Genomic DNA, 14,925 nt, shown 5'->3' on the forward strand with positions numbered 1-14,925 from the left:
TTCTCTGGAACTTTTTTTTTTTTTTTTTTTTTTTTTTTTAATATATCTTAAACCAATGGTTCACAAATGCGGGGTAGGGGGGTGAGATTTTGCCCACGGGGGTACATAAAAGATAAGATAAATGTGTTTTTGTTTGTAAATCTTTTTTTTCTTGTCTGATTTAAAAGACAGTTCCACTAAGCAATGATTATAAATTTCTATTTATGTGCACATAATGTTGAATGATGAAATCCTCACGACAATAACATCATGAAGGAGGAGGGTGAGAATGAAGACATATAGGAACAAAGTTTTTGTATACTTTTTAAATTAAGTTGGCATTAATGCAACACATTAAGATGTTAACTGTAACTGGGGCACCTGGGTGGCTCAGTTGGTTAAGTGTCTGACTTTGGGTGAGGTCATGATCTTGTGGTTCACGGGTTTGAGCCCCACATCAGGCTCTGTGCTGACAGCTCAGAGCCTGGAGCCTGCTTCTGATTCTGTGTCTCCCCCTCTTTATCTGCCCCTCCCCCACTTGCGCTCGCTCTCTCTCTTTTTCTCTCTCTCTGTAAAATAAACACTAAAATAAATTTAAAAAAAACGTTAACTGTAATCTTCAGAGCAATCACTAAGAAAATAACTAAAAACATACATAATATATAATAAAAGAAACGAGGAGAATTGAAATGCTACACTAGAGTGCTTTCTTCAGCAGCACATATATGAAAATTGGAACAATAGATTAGTATGGCCCCTGTGCAAGGACGACACACAAATTCGTGAAGCCTTCTGTATTTTTATCATAAAAGCCATCTATGAAAAGCCCACAGCTAACATCATCCTCAACGGGGAAAACCTGAGAGCTTTCCCCCTGAGATCAGGAACGCGACAGGGATGTCCACTCTCACCACTGCTGTTTAACATAGTGCAGGAAGTCCTAGCAACAGCCATCAGACAACAAAAGGAAATAAAAGGCCTCAGGATTGGCAAAGATGAAGTCAAACTTTCACTTTTTGCAGATGACACGATGCTCTACATGGAAAGCCCGACAGCCTCCACCAGAAGCCTACTAGAACTGATCCATGAATTCAGCAAAGTCGCAGGGTACAAAATCAACGTACAGAAATCGGTTGCATTTTTATACACCAACAATGAAGCAACAGAAAGAGAAATCAAGGGGCGCCTGGGTGGCTCAGTCGGTTAAGCGTCCAACTTCAGCTCAGGTCATGATCTCACAGTCTGTGAGTTCGAGCCCTGCGTCTGGCTCTGCAGTGACAGGCTGGTTCTGATTCTATGTCTTCCTCCCTATCTCTCTCTCTAACTCTCTCTCTCTGCCCCTCCCCCACTCACACTCGTTCTCAAATGATCTAGATTATTTTCTTCTTTTTCTGAAGCTACTTTTCTTAAAAAAATAAATGAAATCTTTATAGCAAAAAAAAAGAAAGAAAGAAAGAAAGAAAGAAAGAAAGAAAGAAAGAGATCCCATTTACAATTGCACTGAGAATCATAAAATACCTAGGAATAAACCTAACCAAAAATGTAAAAGATCTGTCTGGTAAAAACTAGAGAAAACTTATGAAGAAAATTGAGGAAGACACAAAGATATGGAAAAACATTCCATGCTCATGGACTGGAAGAATAAATACTGTTAAAGTATCAATACTACCCAAAGCAATCTACACATTCAATGCAATCCCAATCAAAACTGCACCAGCATTCTTCTCAAAGCTAGAACAAACAATCCTAAAATTTGTGTGGAACCAAAAAGACCCCGAATAGCCAAAGTAATACTGAAGAAGAAAACCAAGGCAGGAGGCATCACAATCCCAGACTTCAGCCTCTACTACAAAGCTGTAATCATCAAGACCATATGGTATTGGCACAAAAACAGCCACATAGACCAATGGAATAGAGAACTCAGAATTGGACCCACAAATGTATGGCCAACTAATCCTGGACAAAGCAAGAAAGAGCATCCAATGGAAAAGACAGTCTCTTTAACAAATGGTGCTGGGAGAGCTGGACAGCAACATGCAGAAGAATGAAAGTAGATCATTTCTTACACCATACACAAAAGTAAACTCAAAATGGATGAAAGACCTAAATGTGAGACAGGAAACCATCAAAATCCTAGAGGAGAAAGCTGAAAACAACCTCTCTGACCTCAGCCACAGCAATTTCTTGCTCAATACATTTCCAAGGCAAGTGATTTAAAAGCAAAAATGAACTACTGGGACCTCATCAAAATAAAAGGCTTCTGCAGTGCAAAGGAAACAATCAGCAAAACTAAAAAGCAACCTATGGAATGGGAAAAGATATTTGCAAATGACATTATCGGAAAAAAGGGTTACTATCCAAAATCTACAAAGAACTTATCAAACTCAACACCTGAAAAACAAATAATCCAGTGAAGAAATGGGCAGAAAACATGAATAGACACTTTCCCAAAGAAGACATCCAGATGGCCAACAGACATATGAAAAGATGGTCAACACTGCTCATCATCAGGGAAATACAAATCAAAACCACACTGAGATACCACCTCACACCAGTCAGAGTGGCTAAAATAAACAAGTCAGGAAATAACAAATGTTGAAGACGCTGAGAAAGAGGAATCCTCTTGCACTGTTGGGGATGTAAACTGGTGCAGCCCCTCTGGAAAACAGTGTGAAGGTTCCTCAAAAAATTAAAAACAGAACTACCCTACGACCCAGCAATTGCACTACTAGGAATTTACCCAAGGGACACAAGACTGCTGATGCATAGTGGCACACGTACCCCAATGTTCATAGCAGCGCTTTCAACAATAGCCAAATTATGGAAAGAGTCTAAGTGTCCATCAACTGATGAATGGATAAAGAAGATGTGGTTTATATATTCAATGGAATACTACGTGGTAATGAGAAAGAATGAAATCATGCCATTTGCAGCAACGTGCATGGAACTGGAGCATATTACGCTGAGTGAAATAAGTCAGACAGACAAAGACAGATATCATGTGTTCACTCATATGTGGAACCTGAGAAACTTAACAGAACACCATGGGGGAAATGAAGGGAAAAAATAGTTACAGTTACAGAGAGGGAGGGAGGCAAACCATAAGAGACTCTTAAATACACAGAACAAGCTGAGGGTTGATGGGGCGGGAGGGGAAAAGTGGGTGATGGGCACTGAGGAGGGCACTTGTTGGGATGAGCACTGGGTGTTGTATGGAAGTGATGAACCACGGGAATCTACCCTCAAAACCAAAAGCACACTGTACACTGTATGTTAGCCAATTTGACAATCAATTATATATTTTATAAAAAAGATACACTAGAAAGTATGTAGTTAACATGAGAGACGGCAGTGTGACTTCTCCATGGAAAAATAATGGAATAAAATATGACATAGAGAAAACAACATAACATACAAAAATCGTATTTTATTAAGAGTGGCATTTTATGTAAATGGTTAAAACCCCCAATTAAAAGCTAAACCCGGCCAGAATGGATTTAAAAAAAAAAAGAGGACCATGATCCAACTAGAACGTGTCTACAAGATAGTGTTTACATGGAGAGAAGAACAAGATGTCAAGGATGGAAAAGATATCCAACGTACACAGCAACCAAAAGAGAGGCAGATTGGCTACGTCACACAAGAGAGATTCAAGACAAATACTTGTAGTAGTTACACAACAAAGGAATCTAAAACAAACATTTCATAGGGAAGCCTGGGTGGCTCAGTCGGTTGGGCGTCCGACTTTGGCTCAGGTCATGATCTCACAGTTCGTGGGTTCGAGCCCTGCATCGGGCTCTGTGCTGACAGCTGGCTTAGAGCCTGGAGCCCGCTTCAGATTCTTTGTCTCCCTCTCTCTCTGACCCTCCCCTGTCACACTGCCTCTCTCTCTCAGAAATAAATAAAGCATTAAAAAAAACCATTTCATAAAGATGAAGAGGCCATTCCCCATTCTAAAGACACAATAACAAACAAGTATGAACTCAACAATAGAGCCCCAATTACGTAAAGCAGAAACTGATGACATCGTTGGGAGAAATAGGTAGTTCAACAATAAGAGCTGGAGACTTGGGTATCACACTTTTAATAAGGAGTAGAATTAGATTAAAAAGCAGCAACGACACAGGAGACTAGATGTAATACCCTCAGGTACGTAAACACCGCCAACCAGCTAGACTTAGCAGACATCTATGGAGTGTTCCCCCCACCCGAAGAAAACACACCTTTCCAGGGAAGATGGTACACTGGGCATAACTTCGTAAAATGAGGAAGTCTTGAAATCATACAAAATACTTCCCCAATCAACAGTGGAATGAAAATAGAAGATGATTTTAGAAAAACTACTGGGGAAGTTGATAAACATGTGTAACGTAAAAATGTGCCTGTATATTCAAAGGCCAAAGAGGAAATGATAAGGGAAATTCGCAGATACTGTGTGATGAATGAAAATGGAAACACGACACCCCCACATCTGCGAGGTGTGAGGAAAGCAGTGCTGGGAGGGAAGAGGAGGGCTCCAAACGGCCATATTAACAAAAAATGGTCAGAGTCACGAGACTGCTGATGGACTGAAATGAGTGAGGGGCTGCGGGCCAAGGAATGAGGCAGCCTGCATGTGGCTGGGGAAGGCAAGGGAATCCCAGAGCCTCCAGAAAGGAAGGTGTGTCTGCGGACACGGTGACTGGTGAGTCTGGCAACAGAGAAGTGACACAGTAAGAAACGTTCGCAGCCCTCTGTTCTTCCTTTTTTTCTAAGTGGACTTCTATACAATGACTCTCAAGCAGATCCATCACCCCATATGAGAATAAACCTTTCTGAACATTCCACTCACGAGGGCCTTAACAACCCAAGGTTAAAGGCAGCTACAGACGGTTCACTGCACAACGTGCGACGCTTCCCCGAGGCTGGCCACCAGTTGTCAAAGAGCACCGTGGCCTTGGCCTTTCTTACCGCCACGTCATAACCACACACGCACAAACTGCATTAATCACTGGGTCTTTCTTTCCCATTTCCCACTGACACCAGTCAAGAACATCGATAATTTAGGTCCTTCATGAATTTTAGGGGGCAAATAGATGGCCACAGTGTTCTAGATGGATGTGTCTTTCTCATATTGCAGAAGGGTGAGCTCTGCTAAGAATCAGCTTCCGGAGACCACAGGCTTTATGGCTCAATGGCAAATCCATATATTTTTATGCCTTCTTAATAAAAGAAAACCCGCAGATGTCCTCCCCAAAATACAACGCTGAAGGACGTTCTTTCTCCGTCCTTTACCAGATCTACCTTTCGGCGGCCTCTCCTGCCCGTGCTGGCTTTCTGTCCTGACCACTGGTACGAAGGGAGGACTCGCGGAGGGCCTGGTGGGACACAACAGCAGAAGGGTAAGCACTAGTATGGAGACGCTGCCAGAAACATTTGTAACGTAGGGCGCGGCAAAGCATCGTGGCATCTAGGAATTGCACTGCGATGAACTCCGTCCTGAACAGTACAAAGTGCTCTTCCTGTAAAGGCACCAAGGGCGTCACATCCCAGGCTTATTCCTTTGGCTGTCAGGGCGCCGTGCTTTTTGTTCGTTTACTTCTGTGTGTGGGTGGGGGTGGAGGAGGGTCACAAAACTCACCTGTGGAAAGATGACAGAAGGAAGACTGGAGAACCTTCCGCGGTGCTCCTCCTGGCACGGCGCTCACCGTTCAGCCCTGAGCATTCCCTCCCCGCCGCGAATCTGTCGAACCTTGGTCCAGACTGCTGGATCCCTTCACGGCATCAAAAATTCTAAACTTCTGGGGGGACTGGCCTGCAATACCAAAGGAACACAGACCGGGAGACTTAACAGACATCGCCTACTCCCAAGACTGGAGGCTGGGAGTCTGAGATCCAGGCGGGGCCGAGGCTGGTTCCTCCTGAGCCTCTTGCCTTGGCATGTGAACCGTCTTCCCCTGTGTCCTAGCATGGTCATCCCTCTGTGTGTGTGCCTGTGTCCTAAGCTCCTCAAGGTGTTTTTTTTTTTTCATAGTTTATTATTAATTTTTGAGAAAGAGAGATGGCGAGCAGGGGAGGGGCAGAGAGGAGAATCTCAAGCAGAGTCTGTGCTATCAGCACAGAGCCAATGTGGGGCTTGAACTCACAAAACCAGAGATTGGGACCTGAGCCAAATCAAGACTCAGAGGCTTAACTGACCCCCTAATGTGCTCTTCTTGCAAGGACACCAACATTATGGAAGCAGGACCCAACCTACTGACCTCATTTTACCTTAATCACCTCTTTAAAGATCCCACTTCCATTAATCACCTCTTTAAAGATCCCACTTCCAAACAGAGCCCCATTCTGAGGGCCTGGAAATGAAGAGTTGCAACATGTGAATTTTGGGGAGTCACAGTTCAGTCCATGGCGTTCTAACAGATCTCAACCTATTTGGTATTTCTTTCCATCAAGGGCAAAGGCAACCAGCCACTTAAGATTCTCCATGTAGACCTTGATTTTCTAAGAAGGGAAGGGACTAAGAGAGTACTCAAAAAAGACTCAAGATCGTTTTTAAAAGAACAAGCTCACTTAATATAAATTGGTTTACAAATCTCAGATGTTGCTGAAACATACTCAGGATTTCTGCAAAGAACCAGAGAGCAGTGAGGTGGGGTCCCCCGTTGCGTGCTGAGCGCACGCCGATCCTCAAGAGCAGGGACGTGGGAACCATCTGCATCAAAGTGGACAAGCTCAGTTCCTGACTTCTGGCGGCAAAGTGACAGCTGAGGACACCACCTCTCTGTGAACACGCAGAGGGTCCCTGGACACAGAAGAACGCCAGCTGCATGTTCATCTTCTGACTCATGTCAGTCTGGCCTTATAAGGTGTTACCCTGAGACCCAGTAGGTGAAAGATACCAGCATTCAATCAGATGTCATTTTCATAGCCCTCCCTAGGACTCGCTGAAAGCTGGGACGTGTAATCAGAATGGAAATTCTTGTCAAGTTCAAAGAGTATTGGATTTAAGGGGAAAGACATTTACAGGTGTTAAAAAACAACAACAACAAAATTTAATCAGCTGGGTAGGAAAAATATCTGGTAGAGGACAGTTTTTCCCTAAGGGACAGGTAGCTCATTCGATGCCCAAGATGTTCAGTGATGTTTAAGAGAAGGAAGACCACACAATAAATTCTCGTGTGCCACGTAATACTGAATTACTTATAGTCCTTAACTTAATTTGGCCCACTGGGGCCACAGCGGTGTAAATAAACCTTTACATGCACGTTCAAATTACTAATCTCCACTCACACCTTGAGATGGCATTAACTGACTTCTACTGGAGCACATCAAGCAAACTTTACATTCCTCATTTTTACCAACTTCATTTATTAGGGGAAAGTGATCACTGGCTATTCAGAAAGGCCCCATTTGCTAATTCGGACGAGAGAAGTACTGAACAAGGAAATAAAACTCAGTGGCTTTATAAATGTGGTTTAATGACCATAAAGGTGCTTCAGTTGAGGGAAGAAATTGTAAACAGATTCAGATGTTGTGATGGCCTCTCAGCGGTGATGGGGTATGTTTGCTGCATTTCTGCACAGAGCAGGGAGAAATTAAATGCTTAAGGAACAGGTGCGTTTTGAACAGCTAACATTAATGGATACACTTTTAAAACTAAGGGGGGGCAGTACTCAAATCAAAACATAAGAAGTTGGCCATACGNGCTTGGGCTGCTCGGAAGGCCACCCGCGTGCCCGGCGGGGCGCTCGGCGGGGGGGGGTGGGGGGGGGCCGGGCGGGGGGGGGGGGAGGGCAGAGACTGAGAAAGGGTGGGAGTCCAACAGAACCAGAGGCAGAGCCCCGTCCCCCACACAGAAATTAGCTCCTGGCAATGAAAGAAAGACAGTTGATTCCAGAATGGAGTGTCCCGTACCCAGTACAAGGTGAGCAGGGGCATTTGGAAATGAGACAGCTCCGTGTGTCAGAGAAGGGTTTTCTCAATGTGAACGTAGGGACCCAGTTCCCACCGATAAGCCTCCCACCCGGGGAAATAGGTTCCTGTGACCCAAGTACCACACACCCAAGCTCTCTCAGAACCTGCATTTACAGGCAGGCGTCGATGGCAACGAGCGACGCCATGGACAGACTCCAGACAGCCATCCGATGAAAGAGTGAGGCCCAAGGTGGTTATTCCGTGAATAATCAAGAATTAGTATGTTGGATTATGCGTTCCCAGCTCGAGCTGCAAAGGTCTGTTTTCTGTAACTGGTAAGTGTCTATTACACATAATTGCATTTAAATGCAGCCGGACTCTAGTCCCTGCAGGTGAAGTGACAAGGTGAGCCCGGTTCTTATTTGGGGAGACAGGACAGAGTCCTTGGCCTTTGGCAGTTGTGGTAACCACTACTTTGGACATAATTAGAGAAGGTGAGTATACGGCAGAGAGGTGCCAGGAGGTAATTAGTTACAGCCCAGCGTTTCATTAGCCACAGTTAACAACCCCTGGCATCCCAGTTTCTGCTCTCGTGTTGGCGGTGCTGTGCTGAAAACGGAGGCTGGAGAGAAGGGGGGCTCTCCTGCCTCGATCCAGCCCGCCCACGCCACATAGGTGCACAGAGCAGCTATCCCCACCATTCCTCTCCAGGCAGGGGCATGGACCAACCTGCGGGCCGCCAGCGTCCGGCCCCACTCCCTGCCTGCGAGGGCAGGCTCCTGCATTGTCCAAGCCACCCAGTGGGCGACCATAAACACCTTTATCAGGCTGCCGTCGCTGAGGCGAGGTCAGCACAACTGGCTGGGCTAGATGGCACAGAGATACGGCCGCAGCCTTCAGAAGGGACATGCTCGCCGGGCTGGGACCGGCAGGCCCTGCGATGAGGCGCGTGTTTGCGTTCCGAGCACGCACCTGAGCACAGGCCCGCCGCGCACGGGACACTGAACACAGCGGTGCCAGAGCTGACCGCCATTTTCACCCGCATGAGCGCTCTTTCTCTCGGAAAGGAATGAGGGGCTGGTCTGTGGCAAATTCCTCAAAGACGTGAGCAGACGCTGCAGGGGAAAAGTGCTGGTGAGGTGTGTGCCCCACCAACGCCTTCTTCACCCCCGCGTCTGCCCCAGGACCCTGCAGTGTCACCCACGGGAGGAGCACTGTTCCGGGAGCATCGCGGGTATTTGTGGGGCTGACGGAGCCGCCCTGGGGAAGGTGACCTGCATGTGGTGAATCGGTGCCGCGCCCTGTGCTCCGTGCCCTGCAGACGGGGCATGAGAGCGGGAGGTGCGGGCGCCAGCGCGCAGGCCTAACGGACACCCAGCGCCGCGACAGCGCTAAGCACACGGCAGGGGCCCGCGACAGCCACCGGCCTGTGCGAGGAAGCACGAGAGCCTGAAGAGAGGCAGCGGCGGTCGGGAGGGTGAAGAAAGGCTCTGAAGCACTTGGGAGAAGTACTTCGCGCTTTGGGGCTGGGGCGCGGTGAGGAAGAGGAGGCTCGCAGGTACGTCTGTGTGCGTGGCATGCGGGGCTCACGGCTGTAACGCCGGAGAAGGGATGGGTCGCTGGGATTCAGAGCAACACTGTGTGCGTGTGGGGCAGGGCGGATCGAGGGTCGCTGGGATGCTGGGCTCCGAGTAACACTCGTGTGGGGCAGGGCAGACCGAGGGGTTGCCAGGATGAACAGAAGTGAGGGCGGATGGTGGTTCGCAGGGTCGGACAGTCCTCTAAGCGAGAGCACTCGCTGCAGCCTGGAGCTCACAAGGGATCCCCGAGAGAGAGGAAGCGGGCTTACAGCTTGTGCCCCGTCGGCCTCGCTAAGCTGGGGACGCCCGCCCCTGCAGCTTCCCCAGGACATGTGACCTGATCGGAGTCTGGCCCGGCCCCCCTGCAGAGTGCCCTTCCTTCTGGACTTGCCCGGTGCATTCACATGGCACCCCTGCACGCTTCTCCAAGCCTCCAGACGAGAAAGTGCTGGCAGATGACCCAGTGTGACTGCCCCACTGGTCGACACTCACTGGCCTGTTGTGGCCCCACCTCAGAAGGCCCATGACAGCAAGGTGGTCCCCCGCCCCAGGGGCAAAGCTGCGTGCGATCCACCCGCCTGCAGTGGCCCCAGAGCCACCCCGGAGAAGCCAGTTTCCCCCTGCAGTGTGGCACGCGGCTCTGTCCGGGCACCGAGTCCAAGCGTCGTGGCTTCCACTGCTGACCGCTGTCCAAACCTGCCGGGGACCAGGAAACGGGGGCTTCCGCGATGCTTTCCGTATTCCGTGACTGGCGTTCGTCAACATACCTCTCTTCCCCCACCTCCTGCGCCTTCAGAGGGTTAGCACACACATCACTTTTCTACTTTAGAGTATTACGATCGGTCGTAGCGGTTACTCTCTCGGTATGATGTCATCCTGCATTAGGCCAGGGGACTGTCCCCATGTCCTTGCCTAGGAGGGGTCCCTGCTTATCTCATGCCCCTGGACCCAGAGGAACCAGCTACGTTTCCTCGGCCCCGGGTCCCTCCCTTGGGTATGGTACTCAGGGACAGAGAAGCTACTGAGTGTTAAGCAGCCGGCAAGTGTGCCCTGTGGGCTGGAGAAGGGACGTCAAGTGTGTGCAACGCACGCGCACATTCGCAGACGCGCCTCTAGGAAACGCGGAGTTAGCCTGTGCAAAATGGACCCAGTGCAGCAACCGCACCTGCCTTCCCACCGCTCCTGGGTGTCCAGGGGCTCGAACGTGCTCGGATGGCGTCCACGGGGCCCACTCAGAGATCACGGCAGGTGGCCCGGATGGGGAGGAAATAACGCACCACAAACACCCTCTTTTCCGAGTGTGAACCGGCGGGGCCGCGGTGTCCCCTGCAGCCACCCACCTTTCTGGCTTCTGGTTCCGACCTTCAAGACACGCAGGGCCTGTGGCCACCACCCACCGCTGGCCTCTCGGGCTCCAGGCTTCCCACCAAGACAGCCCGTGGCACCGCAGACGGCGCGTGGGCTCCACACGTGTCATGAGGACACGTCCCACGGGCTGGGATGCGGGCGACAGACTGACCGCGCGCAATGGCTCCCCAAGAAGGCGACGGGGCGCTCAGCACGTGCCGGCCAGAAGTGGCTGCGTCCAGTGCCAGGCGTAGTTTCTACGTCATAGGAAACGGAGGGATAGAGGGCCACGCAAGGGGGCACGAGGTGGAGACAACCAGCAAATGCCGAACGCAGAACATTCCAGGACATCACTGGCCTTCCCAAAGTCACTGCCCGGGGGGACACAAAGGTTACGTGGCTGGAGCAGGACGTGAAGTTATCGCATTTAAAGCGGGACAAAGGGATGCAAAACTACCACGAGGAACCCAGCGTGGGAAACACTAGAGCATTTTCTGCTGGACCATCCACCCCTCTGCGTTCTAACACAATCATCACTGACAAGTCTTTTTCTTCTTCTCTCTAAACACAAACTCTCTGCTGGATAAAAATGCTCTGCCTCTGCTTCAGAAACCACGTTCGTAGCTCATGTATTTCCTCTCCTGGCCCGGAACGTCCGTTGTTTTCTTCTGCTGCTTTCGGGACATGCCACACACCCTCCAGGTGCCTTCAGTTCAAAGTACTTACTGTCTCCCGTGCCCGTGCCATGCTTATCAGCAGGTGACGCACAGAGTTCACTCACCCTGTTTTACGTCCCATCTGGACGCGGAGACCCAGAGAAGAGACTTGCTTTGAACCCCACACAGCAGCAGACTGTCACCCGGGCACCATGGCGCACCGCTCCCCCACGGAGAGTGCGATCCAGCCCCTTGCTGAGCTAGCTGCGCTTGACACACCTGGGGCCTAGGCGGCTCCCGCCCCCCAGCACCTGAGTACCGCACATCTCCCCGTCCACAGGGCACACACAGAACATTCCCACGTGACAGGCACTGGGGTTGCGCTGGTCCAGGGCACAGAGATGTGCAAAGTTCTCACCAAGGACACCCCACTTCCCTTACACAAAGCAGGGGACAGCGGGGCTGCAGGACATGAGAGGGAGGGAAGCCTGATGCTTACTTTGGCTCTTGCCCTCAAGGTCGCAGGTAGGCTCAGACGTGCAAGCCACGACTCTGCTCGTGTTGTGATTTCCTGCAGACAGGACGGTGAACTGCCGGCTGCACAAAGTTTGGTTTGCTCCCGCACCTCTCCCAGACCAGCCCCGTGACACATGAGATTTTCAAGTTGACCATCGCTGGTCACAAAGGGGCACGTGCCACGACCTCGCTCCCGGACTTAGGAGAACCCCAGGCCGCCTGCCGCCCAGCCCAGCGCCACAAGCAATGCCAGTGAAAGCGCCGGGCTGGCAGCGGTCTGAGGACAAGCCCTCTCTTCCCAGACAGGGCCCCTCTGCATAGACACTCGGCTGCCGACTGTAGATGGTGCGTGGAATTCTGGGTGTGAGGGAGCCGGAGCACAAAGCAAGGGGGTGATGTAGCTGCCCGAGGCTCAGGACACGCGCTAAGAGGAGCTAAGAGCCCCGTTTGCAAAGGCGGAAGAAGCCCGTTTCCCCAGCAAGGGGAAACGCCGGCATGAGCGCTGCTCTTAGCCCAGAGAGCAGGGCAGGCAGCATGTGACCGTGCCAGACCTCGGCTGCCCCACAGCCAGCAGGAGACCCCAGGGCACACAGCAAGGTGGGTGGGGCCCACAATGCAGAGCGCGCATGCGCATGCGATGACGACCTCACGCCAACGGGGATGTGTGCACTCTCAGGGCCCACGGGGGGTGCGCCCGGGGGCACCTCGGCCATCCTTCACTCCGCCGCCCTTCCTGAGGGAGCGTCAGGACCCCGGCAGTATGCACGCAGGACACCAGTGAGAAGAGCCCACGGGCAGAACGTCAGCTCCCGTCTGTACTTACAAGAGTCTCCGACGGGCCACACAGGGGTCAGACCGCGTGTGTTTCAGTCATGCCACGGGACCTTTGCCACAGTCCTGTTTCTAGAAGACAGCTCTGGTCCGGACAACACGCTTCCTGTCGTTTAAGGTGGCGAGCCCACCCCTTTGCTCCTAATTTATTTACAAACTCGATAATCTTTCCCATCCAGAAGCCGAGAGACTGCTGAATACCTGTCATCTTCCTTCAAAATCGTGTCCTGCTTGATAAACAATCTCCGTCCCCTCTCCTCTTTCTCTAAATGGCATGTGAGGGCCAAAATTATTACCTAGATCATAGCTGAGTGTCACCTGTGTCTACGAAAACACAATCCAAAAGCGCCGTTTCAACGGGAAAGGACAAGAGCGTGATACATTTGCAACATACCGGACGGTACCGTGGCGCGGTCGACCTCTCCAGAAAAACTCCCCTTTGCTTCCTCATTCTCCCGATTAAACAAGCGTCCCGTGGGTGCCGGCATTCTCTCGTGGAGGTGATTGTTTCAACTACACTTCCCTGAGCACACGGGGCCGGGGCTACAGAAGAGCTTCCGGGGAAATGCGCCCACCGTGCCGACCAGCAGGACACGTTACACATGGACCGGGCGACGTGGGGCGAGCGGCAGACAGACTGAACGAGGCAGGCGCTGGAGACCCGCGCCGGCGCAACTGACTAGCCCGCGCCAGACAGAAAGCAGTGTTTTCCACGGGACTTTCTGTGAAAGAACGGAAGGAGTGAAGTTCTGACAAACTTCTGCAAAGCCAAGCTACCTCAAACAAACAAGAGGGAAATCAGAGAGGATAAAGGGCAGCGGGGAACGGGGGGAAAGGGCAAGGGCTTATCTTCCCAACTGCTTCTTGGACCAGATCAAAGGCTTGGGGGACAGCACCACAGGGTAAACCATTAAGCTCGGCGTAACTAGCAAGTGGAGACCCACCCCCCACGCTAATAACTTGCACCTGGGGGTCCTGGGCCAGAAGCCACATTCCTGGCTTCGGGGAACAGCGGATCCTGGAATCGGGTGGGAAGTGAGCATTGAACTCATTTAGAAGCTTAATAACTTTAATTTTAAACAGACATCTCCGTTTGTATGAATATTCATGAGGCTCCCAGAACAGGTTCCGCAGGCCTTTCAGCAGAAGATGAGGAATTTGTTTAACGATTTACCTTCTTGACCACGACACTTACGAATCCCCGAAGATGTCTGAAACGGAATCATTTTGGATTTAGTAGCCTCATACACTGTTCTGTGCAATCGGTGACCTCTATGGAGATTTATTTATTTATGTTATATATTTATGGGCATTAATCTGGGTTCAGAGTGACTTTTTGTGTGCCTTAAAAAAATTAGTCTTACTACTACTGAATCACCTAAAATAGGATGGGGGGTGAAGGGGGGGAGTGGAGGTCACCCTGACCGTTTAAGATGAACATGTCATTTATGTTTAGAATCAGATTGATCTGGAATCATTCTTCAGCTTGGTTCCTTATTAGCTGTGTGACCTTGGGCAAGTGACTTAACCTCTCTGGGCAGTAGTGTTTGTTTTTATTAGTGATGCACATATGTCCTCCTCTGCGGGATTCTAGAACAGGCACCCATAATGTTAGGCACACCTCCGGCGGGTCAGCAGCCTACGCAGGCATTTTTACACTTCTGCGAGGGCTCCAGGAAGCAAAGAGGTCAGAACCCACTAACTTCATACGGTTATGCAACATGATTCGAGGCACTTCTGTCTGGATTTACGCACGGAGCGCTTCCTTCTCTGAATTCTCCGTGAACTTTTCTGGGCTGGTGACGTTCCCTGCCCGTGGCCATGTGCTTACCAGTCGGACCCCAGAGGGCACGCTGCGGAGGGACGACTGTACCCCCAGCACCGGGTGCCGTATCAAACTTTCAGGCGCTTGGGCTCGATCGCACGGTGGGGTGCGGCCCCGAGTTCTCGCAGTGCCAAGCCCCTCCCCAAGTGATGCCTGACCTGCGGGTCAGTCCGGGCGGCCCGGCCACTTAAGAGGGCTCGTCCGCCACCGCAGTCCGGGCATTGGAGGCTGGGTAACGTGCGGCGGCGTGGGGCGCTCCGTGCACCGCGGGAGCCCCAAACCCCGCCTGGCCTCGCGC

The 14,925-nt window shown here is 50.7% G+C and overlaps 2 protein-coding genes and 1 pseudogene across 3 annotated transcripts in view; 2 read left to right on the plus strand and 1 right to left on the minus strand.

Moving 5' to 3' along the window:
* PUDP (pseudouridine 5'-phosphatase) overlaps positions 1 to 14,162 on the minus strand; it is a 74,190-nt gene extending 60,028 nt beyond the window's left edge. The window contains exon 1 of one of the 2 annotated variants that reach the window (XM_077754706.1): positions 13,197 to 14,162. In XM_077754706.1, coding sequence (XP_077610832.1) covers positions 13,197 to 13,290 — 94 coding nt within the window. In that variant the 5' untranslated portion in view covers positions 13,291 to 14,162. The remainder of the gene's footprint in view (positions 1 to 13,196) is intronic. The other variant, XM_077754707.1, reaches the window with a different exon arrangement.
* On the plus strand, positions 682 to 781 carry LOC144223955 (U6 spliceosomal RNA; annotated as a pseudogene).
* The window catches only part of STS (steroid sulfatase), a 158,309-nt gene continuing 152,359 nt past the window's right edge, over positions 8,976 to 14,925 (plus strand). Inside the window, exon 1 of the mRNA XM_077754704.1 lies at positions 8,976 to 9,430. The gene's annotated coding sequence lies outside the window, so the exon portion shown is untranslated. The remainder of the gene's footprint in view (positions 9,431 to 14,925) is intronic.

Source organism: Crocuta crocuta, unplaced genomic scaffold, assembly GCF_008692635.1.
Source record: "Crocuta crocuta isolate KB4526 unplaced genomic scaffold, BGI_CrCroc_1.0 scaffold221, whole genome shotgun sequence".
In the NCBI taxonomy this organism is placed as follows: Eukaryota; Metazoa; Chordata; class Mammalia; order Carnivora; family Hyaenidae; genus Crocuta; species Crocuta crocuta.